The sequence below is a fragment of the Amblyomma maculatum genome, chromosome 3 (genome assembly GCF_055883805.1).
Source record: "Amblyomma maculatum isolate TAMU_Amacu chromosome 3, ASM5588380v1, whole genome shotgun sequence".
In the NCBI taxonomy this organism is placed as follows: Eukaryota; Metazoa; Arthropoda; class Arachnida; order Ixodida; family Ixodidae; genus Amblyomma; species Amblyomma maculatum.
In genome coordinates this window covers 154199514-154222554 of record NC_139346.1, presented here as the reverse complement: position 1 = coordinate 154222554, position 23041 = coordinate 154199514, and the positions used below count along the sequence as shown (strand labels likewise).

General features: G+C 46.9%; 1 protein-coding gene across 1 annotated transcript in view; it reads left to right on the top strand.

The window, feature by feature from the left end:
* The window catches only part of l(2)gl (LLGL domain-containing protein l(2)gl), a 61889-nt gene that overhangs the window by 32675 nt on the left and 6173 nt on the right, over window positions 1-23041 (top strand). The window contains exons 18-21 of the mRNA XM_084598274.1: window positions 5574-5690; window positions 11411-11562; window positions 18278-18504; window positions 19659-20060. Of these exons, the coding sequence (XP_084454400.1) occupies window positions 5574-5690; window positions 11411-11562; window positions 18278-18504; window positions 19659-20060 (898 nt within the window). The remainder of the gene's footprint in view (window positions 1-5573; window positions 5691-11410; window positions 11563-18277; window positions 18505-19658; window positions 20061-23041) is intronic.

Below are 23041 nucleotides of genomic sequence, written 5' to 3'. Positions count from 1 at the left end.
CATAGTTCAAGGCCTTCTGCTGGACGATGCTTCCGGACAGGGGGACGTTGCTGGCTCGTGCTTCCACAAACCACGCATGCACTGCTTTGTCCAACTCTTCATGGAGGGGCCGCGTCACCTTTTTGTGCTTCGAGGATGTGCCTGAAGCAAGTGCCATTCTCACGCTGTCCTTATTGCCTAGAATCGTTGACAGCGAACTTGCAGGAATTCCGAAGTCTTCAGCAATTGCCGCTTTCTTCCTTCCACTTTCTGCTTGGGCGATTATTTGAGCTTTTTGCTCAAGGGAAAGAGTTTTGCGTTTTTTCACTTGCGTTGCCATCGTGTCCTGCGGATGAAAACTCGTCGTTGTCGAAGAGAAAGGCAGCGAGTGAACAACGCGACCACGACACAAAGCCAAAATGGCGGAACTGCAATCACGTGATTTCATGCTTAATGTGGCTTTAGATTTGACTTGGACTTCTCGCCAATAAAACTAGTTTCGGTTTCGATTTTGAACGCGAAAATTTCGTTGAAGCGGAAACGCTCTGCAAAAATGGTTCGTTGTGCAGAGAAATTTAGGCCATTAATTCTTATAGGATACTCGCGGGGAATAAAAAATTATTCGTTGTCGCGGAAATTTCGTTGTGGCGGTATTCGTTGTGGCGGGATTCAACTGTAATACGTTTTTTTTTTCATTCCCGGCCGATGCCCTATAGAGGTAATGCATTTTTGTACGGCTAATACGATCGTATTTCCACGTCGGTTTGGATAATACGATCGTGGAAACGTCTTCCGTAAATCTCGCGCAGTTTCGATTTTCACGCCAGGAGGCAGCAAAAGTGTCCTAGCGGGATCTGACAGTAGCTGCAGTGGTCGTAACTCCCCAGCGCTCGTGGCCGATTTTCGATGTTGGACATGAGACCTTTGCTAGATACGTGTAGGAATCACATCTCTCCAACTATGATGATGACATCAGAGCCAGTCCTTTGCAGAGGGTGGGCAGAGCTACTGAAATTATCGCATCGAGCAAAACTACAGGCACGGCGGACTGAACACGCGACGACATGCGCTTCGTATGCTCGAGGCTTGGCCTGGCTCGGCTCGGCTCGAGTCCGGCCGTGCCTCAGCACAGCGTCTGCAGCAGTGTGGCGGCCTCTGGGAGCCATTTTCCCAAGCTCGCACAACAAAAGCGCCGAAGCGCACCGAAGGTTTTTAGCACCATCTATCCTAAGACATACAAATCACGGTAAAATCACGTGACCAAGAAGCAGTGATTGGCGCATGCATTGACGATGCTGTAGGCTTTGTTGGCTTTGTGTTTGCCATTTCTCGTTGCCATTTTGGTTTTCCGAGCGTTCAGCTTGCACTTCGCACTTATCGTTTTTGTTTTGGTGCCGCGTTTCACCCGTGCGCTTCACCATGTCTAGGAAGCGTAAAGCGTTATCGCTGAAAGAAAAACTTGATATTCTCGTAAAAGTCGACGACAATCCGCAGAAGAAACGTGTCGACCTGGCACGCGAACTTTGTTTGGCTGTCTCCACGCTGAACACGATTGTCGGCAAGCGAGAAGAAATTCGGAAAAACATTCAAGTCTTCGGCGCCGGCGTGAAGCAAACAAGGGGCGCCCAGCATGGCAAGATGGAAGAGGTTCTACTGGCATGGTTCAAGGAAGTAAGGGCGGCGGGCGTGAACGTGGACAGGACAGTTGTTCGCGAGAAAGCTGATGAGATTGCACTCTCGTTGGGCATTGAAGATTTTAAAGCTTCGGGCGGGTGGCTCCATCGTTTTAAAACACGACATGGCCTGTCATATAAAACCGTTTCCGGCGAAGGGAAGTCTGCCGACCAAGATCAGGTCTCCAACTGGCTTTCGACTCTGCCGGCGGTGATTGCTCAATACCAGCCAAGGGACGTGTTCAACGCAGATGAAGCTGGGTTGTTCATCAACCTCCAGCCCGAGAAAAGTCTCAGTATGAAAGGTGAGACGTGTCAAGGTGGAAAAAAAAGCAAAGAAAGAGTCACCGTATTGTTGTGCTGCAATGCTGATGGAACCGAGAAGCTCAAGCCTACCGTCATTGGCAAGTTCTGGAAGCCACGCTGCTGCTCGCGTAACCCATGCCTTCCTGTCGTTTACAAAGCGAATAGGAAGGCATGGATGACCGGAGCCCTTTTCACAGAGTTCCTCACCCATCTGGATGCCCGGATGCGTGCCGAGAACCGTAGAATTCTTCCATTTCTCGACAATTGTGCCGCGCACCCTGTCGATACTTCGTGGCTGCAAAACGTCAGAGTAATTTTCCTGCCGCCCAACTGCACCAGCCACTTGCAAACCCTAGATGCAGGAATCATTAGAAACGTGAAATTTCACTTTAGGAGCTTGTTGGTCAGACGCTTTTTGGCCAAGATTGACCGGAAAGATGCCAGCTTGAAGGTGGATCTTCTTGATGCCATTCACTTTTAGCGATGTCATGGGATCGCGTCAAACCCGACACCATCGCCAACTGCTTCAAGAAGTGTGGCTTTTTTTGTGCATCTGGCGATACGGAGGAACATGGAGCTGACAGCGCAGAGATTGACATCCCGGACTGGGGTGACCTCGATGTCGGCGTGTCTCCGGAAGAGTTTGTATCGGCGGACGACCAACTGGCGACATGCGAATTGCGCACCGTCCAAGACATCATTGCAGATGTTACTGCTGAAGAGGAGAGCGACGACGATGACAACCAAGACGCCGGAGATTGCAGCGGCGATCGTCGGCCATTAAATACTGACGGTGCACTCCAAGCTTTGGACGGGCTTCGTGGCTTTGTCGCGTCTGCGGAGCTGAGTGAGGAAACTGCTACTCGTTTCTACGAGTTCCAAAAAAGCTTTCTTCAGGACCTCGAAAAGCAAAATGTGCAACGCAAAGTGACGGATTATTTTAACGTGCTTTAATAAAAGCAAGTTCTGTACCAAGTATGTATTATTCGCGATCTTTAGGAGTCCGTTTTGGATAATACGATTTTCGGATAATACGCTTTTATTGTCGGAGCCCGTGGGAATCGTATCAACGAGATTCTACTGTAGTAAATATTTGTTACTGGGCCCAGTGAGTTTCACTGTAGAGGAGTTTTTCAGATTCTGAAAAGACAGTGAGGGGGGACATGCCCATAATGTAAACTGCTGTTTAGCTTTCGTTGAGCTTATGGTGTTCACTCGATTTTCAGTGCCTGATTAATGCATCAATGTTGTGGTTAGTGGGGACGAAACCAGGGCTCATTGCAGCTCCCGCTTCCTGGTTATTTCTGGTACGCTCACCGCTGCAACTTCAGTAAAGGAGGGACACCCTTTATAAAACTTTTTTGCTTATTTATGGGTGGATCTGATTGAAACTTGCACGGTTAATGTGTATTTGCATGCTGATTTCAAATATCTGATTAGTTTTCTTGCAGGTGAAATAGTGTTCAAAATATTACCTAATTCATGTACTTCATTTGAAGGTGAGTTAATTAATAAACACTTTGCGGCATGATGAGAATAGACCCGTCAGCGTGATCTAGAAGGATCATAGAGTGCCGCTAGCCATGAATTAACGTGCTAGAAGAATTTGAACCAAAGTTACACAAAGTCAAACTATTATGACTAAAAGCCCCAGTTTGCATCTTAAATTGATAATTAATTCTGTAAATGTTGCCTCATAAAAACTGTACATATTTTAGTCCTACTGCACTGTCCAAGAGATTTTCTTTCTAACAAGACAAGAATGAGAGCTGCAGCACAAATAGTTTAAGAGATATCTCTCCTCCAAAATTGCGGCACCCTTGGAATTGCAGTTTTGAGAAAATGAGGAAAAACATTTCACAGTATGTAGGTGTAAATTATGTCAATGATTGATATGACAAGATCAGAAACAAGTGGAAAGTGATCTAAAGCAAAAATTAATGGCCTATGCCAATTTGAGCCAAAGTTGTGCAATAGGAAACGTTTAAAAGGAAAGGTCCATTTGGGTGCCCAAGACAAGATAACCTTCTCAGTAAATTTTCCTTTGTGGTCACTGCATTTACCTTGGTTTCATGAGAGTGGCCGGATTCCCTTTCTAAAAAAATTATAGCAATAGCATGAACAGGACCGGAGATATTAATCTCTTCCAAAATTGCAGCACCCTCAAAAATGCTGTTTTTGAGAAAACAAGGAAAAACATTTTAGAACATGTAGATTTAAATTATGGCAAGGTCTGACATATCAGTGTGTGATCAGAAATGGTTGGAAAGTAAATTAAAGCAAAAATTAATGTTCTATCCCAATTTCAGTCAAAGTTCACCATAAAAAAAAAAAACTCAAAATAAAGGCTGTCCATGTGCCCAGACAATCTTTTCAGTAAATTTTCCCCTATGGCTATTACGTTTATATTGGTGTCAAAAGATACACGAGGTTAGCTTTCTATCAAAAGAAAATAACTGTAGCAAGAGCAGGACCAGAAATAATGATCTGCTGACTGTGTCTAAAATTCAATTTTGAGAAATCGGTGAAAAACGTTTTGGGTATATTTTTGAATTACTAAGGTTAACAGCAACTCGATAAAATGAGTTATGACTGGTTTTTGGTGTGAATGCACCATTTTTAATCGAGATAATTGCCCCTGCAACTCATACGCAAATTTATTTCGACAAAGTTTGCTATTCCGCATGCCGTGGCATGATTCCGTTTCACGATTGCCGCTGCGCCACTAACTTTTCCAAGTGTGCTATCCTTCGCGCCCATGAAAAGTTCTAGGTATCACTTTTTCATCTGCATCGTCATGATTACGATGTTCGCACCCAGCAGGAATCTCCTGGCTCTCCTATCTGTACTATCTGTTGTGCCCAGCATCATCCACTTCGCCCTTATCGGCCCAGCGCTGATTGCTGATAACAGGATGCCGCGTCACCGGCGCCCCTCTTTTTTCTACCTTTCTTTGGTTTTTAGGCTAGTATGATGCTCGAAACCAAATCTTCCCCGTTTTACGCCGTGATCGTGACGACGGAACGTCGCTAAACCAGCTAGGCCTAACTATGCAATCTTTTCAAAATGGTGCCAAGCCGCAAGCAGCCGACGCCGGCAGCCAACCAAAAGGGATCATGTGGGCCACGTGCTTTCGGAGCCCAATAGCAGAGCGCATTTCGCACAAATTTGTCCCTTTGTTTTCTGCTTTGGGTGTTCGCTCGCGGACGCCGATTGTGGCGTGGGAATAGCCTGAATCGCGATCTTTCGAACGAGACCAAAACGATACCGGTGGAGCGCATATTTCTCGATCTGCGGCTGATCAAAACTCTGCGTGATTTGACCTCAATTTAAAGGGGGCAAACGTTCAGATTCTTAACTTTGGAGTGCTGTAACGTGCGAAATAGGCGGTATTTTTCAACCTAAATTTGCAGATAGTTCTGGAAACGTCTCGAGACAGCGAAAATGAAGAAATAAAAAAATCGGTTTTTAAACCGATTTTCGGCTGCAAAGAGCCGTGACCCCCCTTAACTGGCAGACTTCGCTTGGTCATGCGGGGCTGTTGACGACAACCTCATTTTTCACTGTGCCTGGCTTCTAAAACTAACTCTTCCTCACTTTTTCTCTTTCCTTCAGGTGCTGCAACCACACCAACCCTCTGGGCAGGCACCAATGCTGGTGCCATCTTTGTTTACACCCTAGCATTTCCTCCTAGCGACAAGCGGGACTCGGATCCAGTGCAGTGTACACTTGGTAAGCACTTGATCCTGTGGTTTTTCCTGTCTGCATTTGCGATTTCGGAGAAGGTTGGTGCATCTGGCTTTTTGCAGACTTCATGTAGTGTATCCACATCAAACGCTTTTTAGACAAGTTATGAAACGGGTTGGGACTGAAAATTGGCTTGGAACATGTAGCTTTATTCTCTTTCTTTTTGCTAGTGTTCGAGGTACCTTTCTGGCATATTTAAAAGGAGCACGCAATGCCTAAAATGAGGCAAAACAAATCGGTCGAGAGATAGATAATCCCTCACAAGTCGGTTCACTACAAGAAGTTTTCAGCTAGCTTCGATAACACCGAAGATATCGGCGAATAAAAATGGCGCTCCTCCTCTTCTCCCTCAACTCAACATTCGAAGACATTAGGAAAAAAACGAACAAAACAGCTCTGGAACTCTGCCCCACCCACGAAGCGTTATTGGGTGACGCTCGGTTCTCAAACTTGCGTTTGCCATGCCTCTTTTTTCCGAGCTAAATAAAAAACTAAATTAACAACTAGAGTTTCGTAGCTCTAATTCAAATATTCAAGAAAAAGTTTCTTCTCTCCCCATCTCCCCACTCTTAATATGTTACCAGATAACTCGATTTCCAGGTTACTATGTTCGAAATTTCTGCAAATTGTGGTTGTATAATATACTTTGCGACCATCGAGACATGTGCTAATGAGTGCTCGCGATATGCAAAAATGATAGTAGCGCTCACCTGCCACAGTCGCTTTCCTGCAGTGCTCAGATGCAAAACGGTGAAGCATCAAAGAAAGGCAACGAGCCAACATACGAGGCGCCCGTTCCCCACAAAAATTTACTTCATGAGGAGAAACATGGTGGCTTCTTCGCGGTGCCTAGGGGCATAGGGGTGTACCATTTGATAACTACAACTATTTGCTTGCACACACGAGCAGACCGGGTTTGGGGGACGCAACATCGACAAAAATGTGGTGACTGTAAGCCATTGCAATGGCTTCTCCACTTGACATTGTTGTGAAGGGGCAAAGCATCCGGAAGCAAGCAAGGCAATGATCCCAGTTCCGCACTTAGGACAACGCAAATACGGACTGAATTCTGCGAGAGCTTAAGGGGGGACATGGGTCTTGAGCAAAATTTTCTTAATATTTGTCCTGTCAGTATGAAATTTGCAGGGTTTATGTAAATTCTTGTGCTGGTTTCAAATATGTTGTTAGTTTTCTTCTACATAAATTTGCTGAGTAGTTACAGCAACTTTGCTGTTCCAGACTTGCGGGAAGCTTGTAAAAATATCTACAGAAGGGAAATTGCTAAAATGCACATGGATCTGTTCCTGAATGTCTAAGGAACACAATAAAGCAAGTTTTGCGCTCCTGCCTTACTACAAGCCAAAGTTATGGAAGTTTTAAGTTTCAGCTTCACAAGTGCAACCACCCCCTTTCTACATCTTCTTATGTTTAAAAATTTTTCATGCAGTTGAGACCTAGTATAATAGCTTTATTGTGTTCCTTTAACACCCACGAGCCAGTAAAAAAAAAATCATTACAATCTAACGAGTAGGAGAGTCACAATGCCACCCGCAAAATAGAAGGGTAGGCAAAATTTTCATTTTGAAAAAAATGGAAAAAACGAATTGCAATGTCAAACACTAATTTAATCAAACAAAAACTAGAAATGCAGGCCACTGTGGCCTAGAAGGCTCCTGGACAGTAATCTGCATTGGGTTTGCCCTTCTGCTTTCGTTTTGCTGCAGTCTGAAAAGCTGCAGAGGAAGCACGCTTCCTCTCTGTTCTCAGACATTCACTGGTGCAATGCACACGTTTACAATTTAAAATGGCTATAAACCTCCAGGAATGTAGTCTCTTTGCTTTCCAACGTCCAAGTGTCGCCTCTTTCATTTTGATTTGCAGTTGCAGCACATTCAGTTGTCACTCTTTCGTGTTTTTTTTTTTTTGTTTGTTTTTTTTTACGTACGTCGTTTTGCTACGTCCTCGCATCAAGACCGCGGTGAGGAACGTTTATTGCGGAAAAGAAATGTAATCTGGAGCTGTTTGCTGCTTCCCAGTGCTCTGCATTGCACTGGAAGCAAGTGAATTCCCTAAGGACTATGAACGAGGTCCGATCGGCGCAAACGCGCGGCGAGCTCTACGAAGACGACGTGTCCCGCAGTTTACGCATTGGAGAATAAGTTTGACGGCGATTCCTTATCCCCGTTCACTTTTTTAAATGCCAATATCGCCGCCGTACGTTTTACGCTTCGCCAATCTCGGCAAACTGTTTAGATCTGACGATCGTGAGCTCCGCATCGCCAAGCGGACTGTCCGCCGCGCTGCCGTCATCGTTACGAACACAATCCGTCTACCGCTTCGTTGCTGGAGTTGGCGCGAGTTCAAGCTTTTCCTGTTTTGAGCTTATCTTTCTGCTCATCTGCGGCCTGCGTTATCACTGTCGCGGCGGGTGCGACCGCTGGCAGTAGCAGTCCCCCGTGCTGGGGAACACGCTAGGCCTACTTCAGGCTCGTACACACGATCGTTCGGCGCACGATTTCCGTCGGCCTGAGCGCGCACAGCCGGGGCAGGGCATCACTTGAGATGATTATTCAACTATTTTTTTTCACTTTTTTCACAAATTCTTGCCATGAACGCACCTCGCGGTTCGGAACCAAGCGCGGCCGGCGTCACGTCTCCGCCGTCTCCCCGCGGCTCGGGCGCGCCGAGCAGAAGCCGTCAGCCAGCTCCACCAATGCGGGAACGCCTTATCGTCACATGCACCCCGAAAGCCAATGGGATTGCAAACGCCACGTTTTCTTTTTTGCTATTTTTTATGCGACCAATGGGCGAATGTAAACAACAGAGGCGGCAATTTGAAGACGAAAGGCGGCTCTTTCGAATGAGACCAAGATGGCTACGGTGCCGCGCACGAAATGGGAGCTACGTCTCGCGGAAAATGGTTGTTTCGGGGGTCGTTTTCGGCCCAAATTTGGGCGACATCGATTATATAAATTGGCACTGCGACTAAAATACCGACCCTAGAGATGAAAAACTTAGCAGGTAGGTAGATAAAGAGCTACTGATTTCGCAAATCACATTTTCTAAAAAGTGATTTTTTCGCGATTTTTTGGTCCGCAAGACCCGTGTCCCCAAGGGGGACACGAGGGCCTGTGATGACTGAGCCTTCGTAGCCGTAATTCGCTGGAGCTCCTCAAGGACAATTTCTCTAATGAGGTCTCGAAGAGCGGTCCTATCGGTTGCATTCAGCGCCGCCGCAGTCGTCGAAGCACAGTTAACGGGTCGGTTGTACTGGCGGCACCGGTCTTGTAGGGCTCGCTCTATAGCAGTAGCGTCCTTAACGAACTCTCTCACCGTTTTAGGTGGGTTGCGTACCAAGCCGGCAAACACCTGTTCTTTTACACCATGCATGAGATGCCGTAGCTTCCTTGGCTCACTCATATCAGGGTCGGCACGGCGAAAAAGGCGAGCCATGTCTTCCGCAAACATAGCCACGCTCTCATTTGGCTTCTGGATGCGCACTTCAAGCAGGCGCAGCGCATTGTCCCGTCGGTCAGTTCTCGCGAAAGTGTCGACCAGCTGGCAGCGGAAGTCATCCCATGTGGATAAGCTGGCCTCGTGGTTTTCAAACCACGTTCTAGCATTATCCTGAAGGGCAAAATAAACATTACAAAGCTTCTGGTCTGCGCTCCACTGGTTTATCTTGGCCACTCGCTCAAACTGGTCGAGCCAGTCCTCCACATCTTCAAACGCTTCCCCGCGAAAGCACTCTGGCACCTTGGTGTTCTGTAGAGTCACCGGCGTAGGGTTGGTATGTGCCATGGCTTGGGAGGTCTGAGGAACTTGGGCGTTTGAGGAGTCGTTCGGTAGGTGACTGTACTCCGGCGCTAGGCCTAGAAGGCGGCGGCTAGCACGATGGACAGGCGTGTCGACGTTTGGGATCCGCTGTGGACTGCCGGAAGGAGTCCTATGCATACCCCAGCGCGTTCCACCAGTGTCACGTCTCGGTAGAACACCAAGGAGGACCTAGCGATAGATGGTTTGAATGGTAGACCAGACATATTTGAAACCAGCACAAGAATTTACATAAACCCTGCAAATTTCATACTGACAGGACAAATATTAAGAAAATTTTGCTCAAGACCCATGTCCCCCCCTTGAAAAGCAGCTCTTTATACTTGGTGTTCACAAATGCTAATTAACACTTAATGCAGTGAAGGTCTCAATTCTAAATGCCTTAGTACTTCATTTAGCAGTTAAACTTTTCCTTATCAGGCAGTCCGGGTCATACATTTCCTGGATATTTTCTTTTTTTTTACGAACTTTTTTAACGGTATGTTTTACCTTATCGCCTACTTCAGTGGTAGGAAAGTACAGCTTTTAGTTAATATCTTATCCTGCGTAATAATTACACCTCCCAAAATATGAAGATATTTTGAAAAGTAAGTGTTCATTATGTGAGCTAATAATGTAGTTTTAGCCATTTTGCTGTCTCGAAGCACTAGTCATGCTGGAGCCTTTTTTAGTGATTAAGGAAACAAAAGCGTGCTCCAACTTCATGGGTTTCTTATGCACAGACAGTAAAAAGAATGGGGCAGTAGAAGGTTGTTGTTTCAACTCCCTCAATTTGGAATCCCAGATAATAGAACAGCTAGCACGGTCCCAGCCAATGTCCATGCAACTCTATGGCATCAGACACTCGCCGTGTTGGATGCTATGGGTCTCATACTGGCTAATTTGAAGGGGCTCGCAAAGGGATGCTGCATCTAGTAATGACTGCATGGCAAGCTGTCAAAATAGCTCTGCTCAAAACTGAATTGTTTACCCCGCCGGGGTGGCGCAGTGGTTACGGCACTCGACTACTGTTTCCAAGGACGCGGGATCGAATCCCGGCCTCGGTGGCCGCTTTTCGATGGAGGCGAAAAGCAAGGTGCCCGTGTGCTGTGCGATGTCAGTGCACGTTAAAGAACCCCAGGTGGTCGAAATTTCCGGAGTCCTCCACTACGGCGTCTCTCATAGCCTGAGTTGCTTTGGGACGTTAAACCCCACAAACCAAACCAAACCAAAACTGAATTGCATGCTCTTGTGCAGAAAATTTGCAGTACTGTCTCCAACAATTGTCCCACTGCATAGTTTGATTTCGCTTTTCCCAGCTTGGCTCTAGCTTGCAGAGGTGGTAGCTATTGGCTGCATATCAGCCAGCCATTCAGGCCTTTTTGTGCGCTCTTCAAGCGTTGATTGGCACTGTTCCTCGTCTTCCCAGCTTCCGTCCAAGTGGTTCTTCCATTGCGCCTCAACCACATGCTTGTCACATGTTGCATTGCCGTTTGTGCATTGACGCATAGCCATGCACCATACTATGAAGATTTATTGGGAGAACCTTACCATTTTGTAGGAGTTCTGCTTTGTCATTCCTGATGGCATGTGTGCCATAAGGTGTTGGTGAGAATTAGAAAATTTCCACTCGCACTGTTCTCATCTCAGAAGCAGGTGACTGCTGCGCGTCTGGCACTTGAAAAGTTTGCAGTGACCTTACACCTAATAAGTTTGCAGTGATGCAAGTAACTCTCGACCTTTATTAAAGTAATTTGGTAACCTGAACAAAGCTTTCGCTCCCTTGAAATTCCAATGGATGAGCTTCTACTGTGCGGGCTGTCTCAGCCTGTGTCTGCAGTAGTCATCAGACATTTTGAGATGATTTCTTTATTTGCGGGTGGGTGTTGCAGGCAAGGAGATCCACCTGAAGCACAAGGCCCCTGTGATATCCATCCACATCATAGACGCCCGTGGCTACCCCATCTCAGACCCCTTTGAGGAAGACCCCAAGGGCCTGGTGCCACCACAGAGGGTGCTCATCTGCTCCGAGGAGCAGCTCAAGGTGCGAGCCTTCACTGTGCTCCGATTTGGAAGAGGCACTTTCTCCTCCGCCAGCATACTTGGCTGAATGCAGTGCATCCAGTTTGTTTATGTACACTTTCTAGGTGCTCACTAGAGCTTTTCAGTTGCTTAGTTTGCTTCTAGTAGTGCAACCAGTGAAACTTTTGGCCTGAGGCGAGTAACAGTGGTTTGCCCCAATTTGAAGCAAATGTATATTGATACAGTTTAACCCTGCTATCACGAAACAGCTGGGAATTACATATTTTTGCATGTTCATGAGAATAGTCACGTAAACGGGACTGTACTGATGAATCAGTTTGAAACTGAGCCTGCAGAGACAAAATTTCATTTGAGAAAGTCGGTCGTTGCCATCTGCTTTTACTGGTCGACTAAAGATCTAAAACCTTTCAAAAGTATTATGTTCGTTCATGTAATAAACCCACATCCATAATGAACAGACCCCCCTCCCCCTTTTGTCATTGCGATTTTTTTTTTTTTTTTTCAATGCAGCTTTCAGCTTTATGTTCTCACTGTAGCCGCAGTGCAGAGCTTGGAAGCGTGGCGGTAACATTACAGCATGTTATTTTTGAGAAGGGCTCCTGTGGAGGGAGGGAGATGCGTTTGGCGGCCTTGGCAGGAGGTGAAGACATTGCGTTTTCTACAGGACCACACGAGCGACGGTCATGACTGCTTGCTTGCTTGGCAAGCTGCTGTGTTCCCGGTTGTGCCCATGCATGCTTGAAAGCCTGGTGTTCAGCATGTTTGCTTTATCTTGCCATGATCAGTGCTGTCCACTACCACAAAATCATCCGACCCTACCATGATAACAGCAAGCAGTGAATGTTCCTAGAAACCAATGACATGATTGTTGTTGACCGCATGCTTTTGTTGATGATGGATGGGCGGACGTATGATGCAATATTCTGACTCGAGCAAAAAAAGTCTGCTCAAACTTTTTTCTTTTTTAATTTCGGCAGAAAGTGGGTTTCCTACGCAAGTAAAAGTAATTTTTTCTTTGCAAATGCCTTCATTAATAGCCATCATGAGCAGCTTCTAAATGTACTTGGCCGCATCCGTAAATTCACTTATCGGCAGCGGGGAAGCATATCAAATCTTGGTGTGAAACGCGTGCCAGTGCTTTTTTATTTTACTGTTATGGCTTCCGCACAAAAATAACTTCTAGACTGCAACTTCAGAAGTGTTTCATTGAGAGATAGATGGATAGGGAGGAAGAGGGAAGGCAGGAATGTTGGCTGAGGCCTCCGAAATATTTTGTTTCGTCGAGAAATTGGTTGAGTAAAACATCGTTATTCTAAGTTGTCGGATCACAAGAAATGTTAGAAGTATCACGGCGCCTCATGCGTCTTGCTGGGAACGGGAGGCTGCATGTTATCTGCCTCTCACCCAGAGCTGCATTACGCTCCACAGATAGGTCAGCCAAATTTCGAAGGGTCGTTTTTCTGAAGATTTGGTTTTTGAGCGACTGTTCCTAAAAAAAAAAAAAAATCTGGATGTTTCTAATGTCCTAGCTATGGCATATAATTTGCTGTAACGGTGCCGGATGATTTTGCACAAAGTCAACCCGTCACTGGCACTGAGCAAGGGTGATCACGCCGCGAGACGCACACTACCACTGCTGCGGGTAGGGGTGATGACAGTATTTTCGAGTGCATGCACAGCTCCCTCCAGTCCAGTTGTGCCCTGCCAAAGCGCTGATAGCATCCACGGCTGCTTTGGAGTGAAGCATGTCTTCTTACAGGCAGGCATGTACTTGCCTACCACATGGTGGTTTTTTGTGCTGAGAGTTCTGGGGCTGGGGAAGTAGGGCATATAGGGCATCAACACTGCTTTGTGGTGGCTCCGAGGTACCTTCACTTCATTAGTTGCCGGCAGAATTGGGGTCAGACTGGTGCAGGCCGCTGCTTTGATTTCCACTCATCTTTGAAATGTTGAAGTCCTCCAATACCCTTTTCGCAGTGCAACTCAATAGAATTGCTGTCTCTTCACAAAAATGGCCCTGTTGCATTTTGAGGATGCTTCACTGCATAATCTACGCCGAGGAAACATTGTGGCAAATTGCACAGTGCAGTAAAACGGCGTGACTAGCGCGCAGTTTCAGCGTACTGGAAGCAGCATGTGGATGCACACAAGGGATATACGTGTTCCCCACCCGAATTAAGGGGGGACATGGGTCTTAAAACTAATTTTGTTATTTCGCAACCAAATTTGATGAAACTTCACAGAAAGGCTGTTTTTTCTGCTGATTTCAAATATGCAAAAATTGTTCTTCTGGGACAATTAGTTCTAAAGCTATTAGAAATGTATTAGAAAACTGCTGTTATTGTCTGCCAAAACTATAGGGGAAGAAATGCTCATCAGAAAGAATTTATAATGTACAGATAGGTACTACAAAATGTAAAAATGCAATGTTGGAAGCAGTTTTCAAATTGAGCTAATAGAGTCGCCGACCGATTTTTCAGACCCTCAAGCGTCTGGAAAATCAGGCAGTCCGAAAAAACGAATTTATGCAAAAAGGTCACTTTCTTTCGCGAGCGGCCAGAGGCACTACGTGGCAGTACAGGTATGTCTTCTTTCAGGTCGGCAAGGGTGACATTCTCGCTGTACACAACCGAAAGCCCCATCAGAGCTCGGGTTAGTTCGCTGCTAGTTGGCAGCACAGCCTCTGGCTCTTCACTGTCAGAGCCCGAGTCGTCACTTTCAAGCAACTGGCAAACAATTTCGTTGTCGGTGTGTTCAGCGCAGAGCTCGATCTCGATGTCAGCATTAGCAAACTGCTGCACCGTCACTTCCATGGGAACGGCTCCTGCAGCGTGCAAGTGCTCGATGAGGTCAGCAGATGAAGACGGCTGATGGGATTCACTGGCGCTATCATCGGATGACAACGGCGCTTCATCTCTGATCGCGAAAACTGCGTGGAGGAACTCGGTCATCGCCTTCCTTGCATCGGAAAGCATGCAGAGTGCAGACAAGTCGACACAAGGTTTTGCCGCTGTCCACACATAACACCATGTGACTGAGCACGCGTGTCCGATAGAGGTGCTTGAGTGTCCGGATATTGCATTGGTCCATGGGTTGTAGTAGGGATGTCGTACAGCACAACACACCACATGTCAATGGCGATCGCGGCGATTGATGACTGTGCACGACGGCAGCACAGCAGAGCAGGCAGCAGGTCGTGGAGCAGGCACTGACGGGACTGTGCAGCAAGCGGCACCTACTATCGAAGCTATTCCGGGTATGCGAGGTTCTGATGGCTTAATGAGCGGACGATATGACACGTGGGTTCGAGGTTGCAGAAAACCGAAATGGCAGTGATGTTGTTTGCGTTTTTGGTAACTCTTGAGTCGTGAATGGAAAGAAAAAGTTAAAAAAATCGAACGAGACGGATTTCAAGCGTCCGAAATTTTGGCTGGTGTTATACTTTGACTCTATGAAATGCGTGGCGGTGCCATGGCAAGGTCCGGATTTTTAGGCAGGTCCGGAAAATTGGGCGTCCGAAATATCGGTCGTAGACTGTATTAGAGATATAGCAGCTCGTTGAACTTGAACTCACAGCCATGGCTACTACATAAAAATTTCAGGATAAAATAAAAATATTTTAAAAGTGAAAATAAAAAATGTGCTTCCAACATTGCTTGCATAATACAGTAGCCGACGGCTAATTCGGACTCCAATAATTCGGACTTGTAGGATATTTCGGACTTCAGTGAGGCACCGTCAGTCACCCCATAGAAGCGCATACATATTCGCGACGGATATTTCAGACTTTAAAAGTCCGAAAGTTCGATTTTTCGGACTAATTTCAGTCCCCTGCAGGCCAAAATCTGCTTATCGGCTTTTCGCCGGCGCAACAAGCGCCATCTTGAATTGACGTGGATTGGCTCTGCAGTTGGATTGGCTTGATATGGTTTCGGTGCCCCATTTTTGCCAGGAGAGACCCCTGCAATCTCTGCCACTTCGAGGTGGCAGTCGGATTGTCATCGCCGTCAACCTGCTTTTGTCGCCAACGCTGACGCCGGCAGCTATCTCTTTGTGCTTTGTCTCATACGTCCGCCGTGTTGTCACACGAGTTTCTCCGAGTTTCTCCGGAAACAATTGCTAATTGCTTCAGGCACGCTGGATTCTCCGCCGATGAAGTCGATGACGTAGAAGACTGCAACGATTCTGAGGATTTGACTGCAGACAGTGGCGAAGACCTCATCGTTGACCTTCGCGGGAACGGAATGGACATTCCAACGGGCTCCACGTTCCGCGAGTTTGTTGAAGTGGACGACGGCCTCGATATGTGTGCGGACCTCACGGACGACGAACTTGTACGCCAGGTTCTTCAACCTGAAGACCAGTCGGACTCCGACGACGACTCGGGTGGCCTACCACAGCCATCGCTTGCACAAATTACGAACGTTGTGAACTTGCTGTCTAGCGTGTACAGCGAAACGACAACTTTGGCGCAAATACAAGCGCAAATCGTCGCCAGCAAAAGAAATTTGCCGCAAGGTAAAATCGGCGACTTTCTTAAGCCGATTTCCTCTGAATAAAGGGATTTTTTGTGCTTCACGGATTTTTCGGACTGTTCGATTATTCAGACCATTTTTCGGGTCCCTTCAAGTCCGAAAAAACGGTCGGCGACTGTACTTTCACCTTCACAGTACAAAAAGAATTATAGAGCCAGCTACTCTAGTTGCTGAGGTATCCTTTGGGCAAACTTGTAGTTCAACTCAAAACACAGTTTCGAGAAAACGCCAAAAAATGCACCAAAGTAACTTTAATGATTGAAAGCGAGAAATATTTGCCCAGTTACATTGCAAAGCCTAATTAATAAGCCCTGGGCAAGGTCTCTCTCTCATAGGAAGCTGCAATATTTTCTGAATTGCTCATTCAATTCGGCGTACAGCTTGTGAACCGACTGCGCGCACTTGTGTTTTTCGGTTGCACGACTGGCAGCAGACTGCATTTTTTTTTTTTTTACATAAGCCTGCCATGTTTGCGGTGGCTAACAGTCATTTCGGAAAGACCACCTGGGGTCCAGGTGGTCGAAATTTCCGGAGTACTCCACTACGGCGTCTCTCATAGCCTTAGTCGCTTTGGGACATTAAACCCCACAAACCAACCAACCAACCAACATCATTCAGAGTCGTTCAACGATTGGTAGTAGCCTGCATCGCACTCGTCGCAAAAACATTTACAGCGAAAGGGTTGTTTATTAGGGCCCTCGATGCGCGGGGAACTGATGACATCGCGCCGCAGCCTTCGCGCAGGAGAGATTTCAACGCAAGCTCGTATTCCCGCTTATCTCCAATTAATTTCAGAGCACCACAGCACAGTTTCTAGTGCAAGTAAATAGTTCACGAAATTGAAATTCACAACGGAGAACGAAGTTCCGCTGGGTGGTCGAGTCGCAACGCTGGCACTGTCAGCGAGAAATTCATTCTTTCTGTTCGTTACCGCATGTGAAGCTGCTTTTATATCTTGCCCGCTGCTGTATTTTGCCACTCTTTAGTTTCTCCGGGCTGCAAAAATGCTGTGTCATGACACAGCTGCTGCCAGAGATACTTTCGGCGGCCAGGAACGTTAGGCAGTGGGTTCAGCGTCACAGTCATCGTACGCAAGTTCGTCATCTTGTGCATCCCGTGATGTCTTCATCATGAAGTTTTCCGATCCACGAATCATTCGGTTTCTTTCCAAACTTGTTTCTTGGGTGCACCGCTGATCGAAGTATCTCGTACTGCATCTCTTACTGATAAAAGCATCTCGTACTGCTCCGATCACAACACAGGATGCCTCTCGCGCTGGCCTGCAGCCAAGTGCGTCATGCAGACGGCGCAGACCTAATCAGCCAATTGGGCAGCGCCCTCACGTCACGTGCCACGAGTAACGAATAGGATTGCGCATTGGGACGCTTTTTTGGCTCGTTTTTTTCTCTGGCTAATAAACTGGCCAGAATTGCGGTGGCGGGAATTTGAAGAGAGGAAGCTGCTCTTTCAATCGAGATCAAGGTGTCGTCAGTAACATGTATAGAACCGGAGCTGTGCGCCGCGGGAAAATTGTCATTTTGGCATCGACTGCGATTGAAATTCAGTCAAAAGTGACAATATAAATTGTTCTTGGGGGCAAACTACTGAACTTAGAATTGTGAGATTTTGCAGGCAGGTGCAGAACTGGCTGCAGGCTTCGAAAATAATGTTTTAAAAAGAATTAATTTTTCTGCGATTTTTCGGTTTCTAAGACCCGTGTACCCTCTTATGGTCAAGTGCGCCTGTGTCCGAATTAACGAGTGAAGCCGTGCATCGATGTTGGCTGGGACTACACTTCTGATTTGAATTATCCTAATTTCTGAATTAACGGGGTCAAATTAACAAGATTTCAGTGTACTTACATATTTCGTTATTGCTGAGTTCAGCTGTACTCTTTGGACACAAACGAAGTTCAGTGGCAGAAATAAATATATTTAAGCCAATGTGTTCCTGCAAAACAAAAGGCTTTTTATTGCATACGAAAGAAAAGTGCACTGAAGCAGCCATTTAATGCTAGCATTCCAGATATGCTCAGTATTGGCAAATGCTTCCGAGGTTTATACACTAGCTAAATTTCAGGTTAGATGAAATGTTGAACTGCATTGGCTCGGATTATTCAAGCTGTCGGCTGTTTATTGCAAGCATGATCATTTTCACCCTGCTGTGCTCCCACTGCTGCAGGTCTTCACACTGCCCAGCCTGAAGCCTTTTGGCAAGCTAAAACTGACTGCACACGAGGGAGCTCGGTTGCGCAAGTCTGCCGTGGCGCGCTTCGCCAGCCGCAGCGACCCCAGCCGCGTCGAGTACTGCCTGGCAGTGTTGTCCAACCTTGGCGAGGTGGCCCTCCACTCGCTGCCTGACCTACGCCGCCAGATGCTCGAGAGCTGCCTCAGACGCGAGGACATCAAGTGAGTCTTTGGGGCTGTACTGTGATACTTTGGGTTTATATTAGAACATTCAAAATTGTAAATGGGGCAGCTGTGTTAAATTCCAGAGAGCTTATGCACAGCTAAAGTTATCTGCGTGGGCAGCAGCGTTTGGATGCCAAGTCGGAGCCACGAACGTTTAGACACATCTACTTGGTGGGAGCTTCCGAAATGCAGGCCCTGCAGCAGGCAGTTTCCCGCCAGCAGTGTGCTGCCATCTGTTCACAATGTCTTGTACATGACAATCATGCAGCCTTCACTTGTGTTGCGTTTCTAGGCTTGCTAGTGTGCGTGCCATGCCCTTTAGTCCAGTTTACATCTTGTGCCTTCTTAACAGCAAGGGACTGCCAACCAATGGTTGACACCCTTTGACCATGGTTGCGCCGAAAGACTTCCAACTTCATCAACTTCACCATCTTTCTTTGTGACTTTTGAAAGTCACGCTTTGCCTTTGCAGTCTTAGTGGTCGTATCTGCATGTTTATTATTTTGAGCAGGAAGCTGCGCACCATCTGCATGCTTTGTATGGTACAGGAGGTACACTACTAAAAAGGGCATGCTGCACCGAGTTTGCTCAGAGGTTAGGGCATTCCAACTAGAGAGGCCAACGATGTGAGCTCAATCATTGTTGGGTTGGCCGCATTTCAAAGCAGGAAAATGGCAAAGAGTTGTGCACTTAGCAATGGCAGTGCATGCTAAAGAACTCGAGGTGTTCAAAATTATTCTGGAGCTCTCCACTGGTGGCACTTCCCATAGCTCCCACGACACCTTTCAACGTGAAATTGTCATTGAAGTGAAAGGGCACTGGAGGGGTCTGTAATCATGGAAGTAGCTGACACACTGGCATGAACGAGGAAGGTTTAGAATGACTGGGTGTTAATTTAACATATGTGCTATCCAAGGAAGTAAAGGGCTGTTTGGAATTTTTACACTCTCAGGTTATTTAACAGCATAAAACAAATTTTCAGTCATAGGTTCAAACTGGTTGGTTGTCACTATCCAGAGATATGCTTGTTTTGATCCAGCTGTGGCTTTGGGATGTAAAAATTCAGCAGTTTTTCTTTCTTCTGGTCATCATGCGGCACTTAGCTACTTTCTTGCCGCTCGTGGATGGTTATTTTTATGTGTCTCTCACAGTGGCATCTGCAGCCTGGTGTTCACCAAGGATGGTGAGGGTTTCTACCTGAGCTCTCCGTGTGAGTTTGAGCGTTTCTCCCTGTCGGCCAAGCGGCTGGTGGCCCCCCGCTGCCAGGTGGACCTTCCAGAGGGTGCACGGCCTCAGCCCCCTCAACCCCAGGAGCCCCAGGGTGGAAAGGAGGAGGAGGGAGCCCCCACTGAAGAAGTCACTGAAGGCGACCAGAAGGAAGTAAGCAGTGAGGTAGCAGCTAGCCAAGCTAAGGCCGAGGAGACGGCAGAGTCTGCGGAAAAGAAGCAGCCTGAGCTTTCATCTTCCCCTGCCACGTCTCCAACGTCACCCAAGGAAGAATCCTCGGAAGGTGGTGATGATGACAAGGGTGGCTTAGACTCTCCACCAGACAGGTACGCTCTTTTTTGTGTGAGCACGCACTGTCTCCCCCAGACTGATTCCTCCACCCTTTCTCGTCCCCCTCGTAGATGAGTCGCGTGAGCCGCGGCGGAGATGGAGGCTGCCGCCAAAGCCACGCTACGCTCTCAGCGTGATCATGAAGCGTTTCATCACTTTTATAACTTCGAATAATTCTGATTTACTGTAAACACTTTTGAGGTCATTTTCCTTACAATCAGTTTTTAATCTGGTTTTCGTTCTGCATTGCTCTTTTAAGTCTTCATGCAAAAACTGCGTATTACGAGAACCTGGATGTCATGGAAAGGTGTGGCCATTTTATTTTACAATTTTTCTCTGACTAGGTTTAAGGGGGGACACCCCTCTTAAAACTTTTTCCTTATTTATGGGTGGATCTGACTGAAACTTGCACCATTAATGTACTTTTGCATGCTGATTTCAAATATCTGATTAGTTTTCTTGTAGATGAAATAGCTTTCAAAATAATCCCTAATTCATGTTCTTCGTTTGGAGGTGAGTTAATTACTAAACACTTTATGGCATGAGGAGAATAGCCCTGCCAGAGTGATCTAGAAGGATCATAGAGTGCCGCTAGTCATGAATTAACGTGGTAGAAGAATTTGAACCAAAGTTACAATAAGTCAAACTTTTATGAATAAAAGCCCAGGTTGGCACCTAAGATTGATAATTAATTCTGTAAATGTTGCCGCATAATAACTGTACATATTTTTGTCCTACGGCACTGTCGAAGGTTTTCTCTTTCTAACAAGACAAGAATGAGAGCTATAGCACAAATAGACTAAGAGATATCTCTCCTCCAAAATTGCAGCACCCTCAAAATTGCAGTTTTGAGAAAACGAGGAAAAACACTTCACAGCATGTAGGTGTAAATTATGTCAATGATTGATATGTCAACAAGATCAGAAACAGGTGGAAAGTGATCTGAAGCGAAAATTAATGGCCTATGCCAATTTGAGCCAAAGTTACGCAATAGGAAACGCTTGAAAGGAAAATTCCATTTGGGTACCGAAGACAACATAACCTTCTCAGCAAATTTTCTTTTGTCGTCACTGCATTTACCTTGGTTTCATGAGACTCGCAGGATTCCCTTTCTAGAAAAAAATTTTTTTAAGCAATAGCAAGAACAGGACCAGAGATATTGATCTTTAAAAAATGCAACACTACCAAAATTGGGGGATTGTCGGAAGCACTCAAGCCTCACGGCATTTAATCAGGAAGGGCAACCCCAAAGACCTCATGCTATTAAAATGCACCAGGAGCATAGTCGGGGTGCATGCTGTCGCGGTGTTTTCTTTTTTCTGTTTTAGCAACGCCAAGCGAAGCCGCCCGCTTCTTTGCAGAACGTACGCTACGGTGCAAGTCCTTTTCTTCAGCTCTCCTGGACCCAGTTGCTGTCACATTTGTACTGCATTCTTGCAGAATTGCTGCTGCTGTATGCTTGCAGCCGGCATTGAAGCGCAGCACAGCTTCTGCTGTGGCTGCTTCCACAGCAAACAGTGATGAGTGCCGCTCTTTGTGGATCAAGGTCCAGATGACCGAGTGGAAGCTTTCGTTCGAGTTCTGGGTCTTCCCCCGAATGCACCTCTGCAGCAGGCTCTTCTCTGATAAACGACTATAAACAGGCAAAAGAGCATCAGCCACATCTCCTGGCAGACTGTAATTGTGCTTTGGTGCAGGCTCCTCTTTTGCCTTTGCAGCGTTGTGGCGGCACCATGACTTCTCACCGGTAGGACACAAACTGTGTTTGGGGCAGTCATCAGTAGATGTGATGTGGTAATATGTCGCCATCACAGCTCGCTGCATGGCATCCACATCACCTACATTTGATCGAAGCGCTCGGCCATAATATATTGCCAGCTTGTCAACTAGATCAGCTGTCAGCCTTCCTCTGCCGCCAAGACTTTGCTTCCCTGCACCCTTGTGTCTCTGCAAGAGGTTGCGCAAAGCTGCTCCCATACGCTTGTGCACGTGATTTATGCAGTCCTCTTTGACTATTTCAATGTAACCATAGATTGCAGCATCTTTAAGAGCACTGAACGTGCGACTGTCCCCATCGCATAGCATGGTTGTGTAGCGCATGTTGTGGCGCTGCAGAGATCTTTCAAACAGAATTTTGCCAGCCTCTACTTCCATTTGACCAGCCTTGGAGTTGGTGTTTTTTTGGCACTGGTGGCGTGATTTCCAAAGTTCGTAGCCGTCAGTGTTTGGCTTGGGACCAATTTCGCAGCCCAGACAAAAGTTTGACAACACCACATAATCAAGCACGTAACCAGTGAAGAGTTCCACCACGGCACCGACGCCTATATGTGATGAGTGTCCGCGCGTCATCCATGTGCCGTCGTAGCACACGGCAATGTTCCCCCTATGCCCAAAACACAAGTCATCGTAGACCTTCGCCACTGCCTGCGCGGCTTGTGCCATAGCGGTCGTGGCGGCTCGGGTAGCAGCGGGTTGCAGTGTGCTCTTCAGATGCCGTTGAAACGTCTTGTTGTGCATCCCGCGCCGCGACAACCCCATCGCCGAAAAGATATCGTTCATTGCTGTCTGGCCGTTACCGGTCGACAGCATTGCTCGACTAGCCAGAATATTCAGCTCAAAAGGATTGCACCTTTTCTCGCCGTCAACCCTCCGCGAGTTCCACTCGGCCGCAATCTCACCGCAGTTGTCGCACAGCACGATCAGTTTTACGGCGAGGCCATAGCTCCGGTCGCTGGTAATTAAACGCACGCATCCACGACACGTTTTGCACCGCACGGCATCCAGAAGGATATTCACAATGCTGAGGTCAATTACCGCATAGGAGGCTGTTCCGTCCGCATCTGACTCTGCGGACGCACCACTTGCATCGGCGAACAGCGCGGTCTTTCGTGCCGTCGCCGGCGTCGATACCAGTCTATCAAGCGTAGCTTGCTCACGGGCACTCACTTGAGTTATGTCACTGTTAGTGACAGGCGCG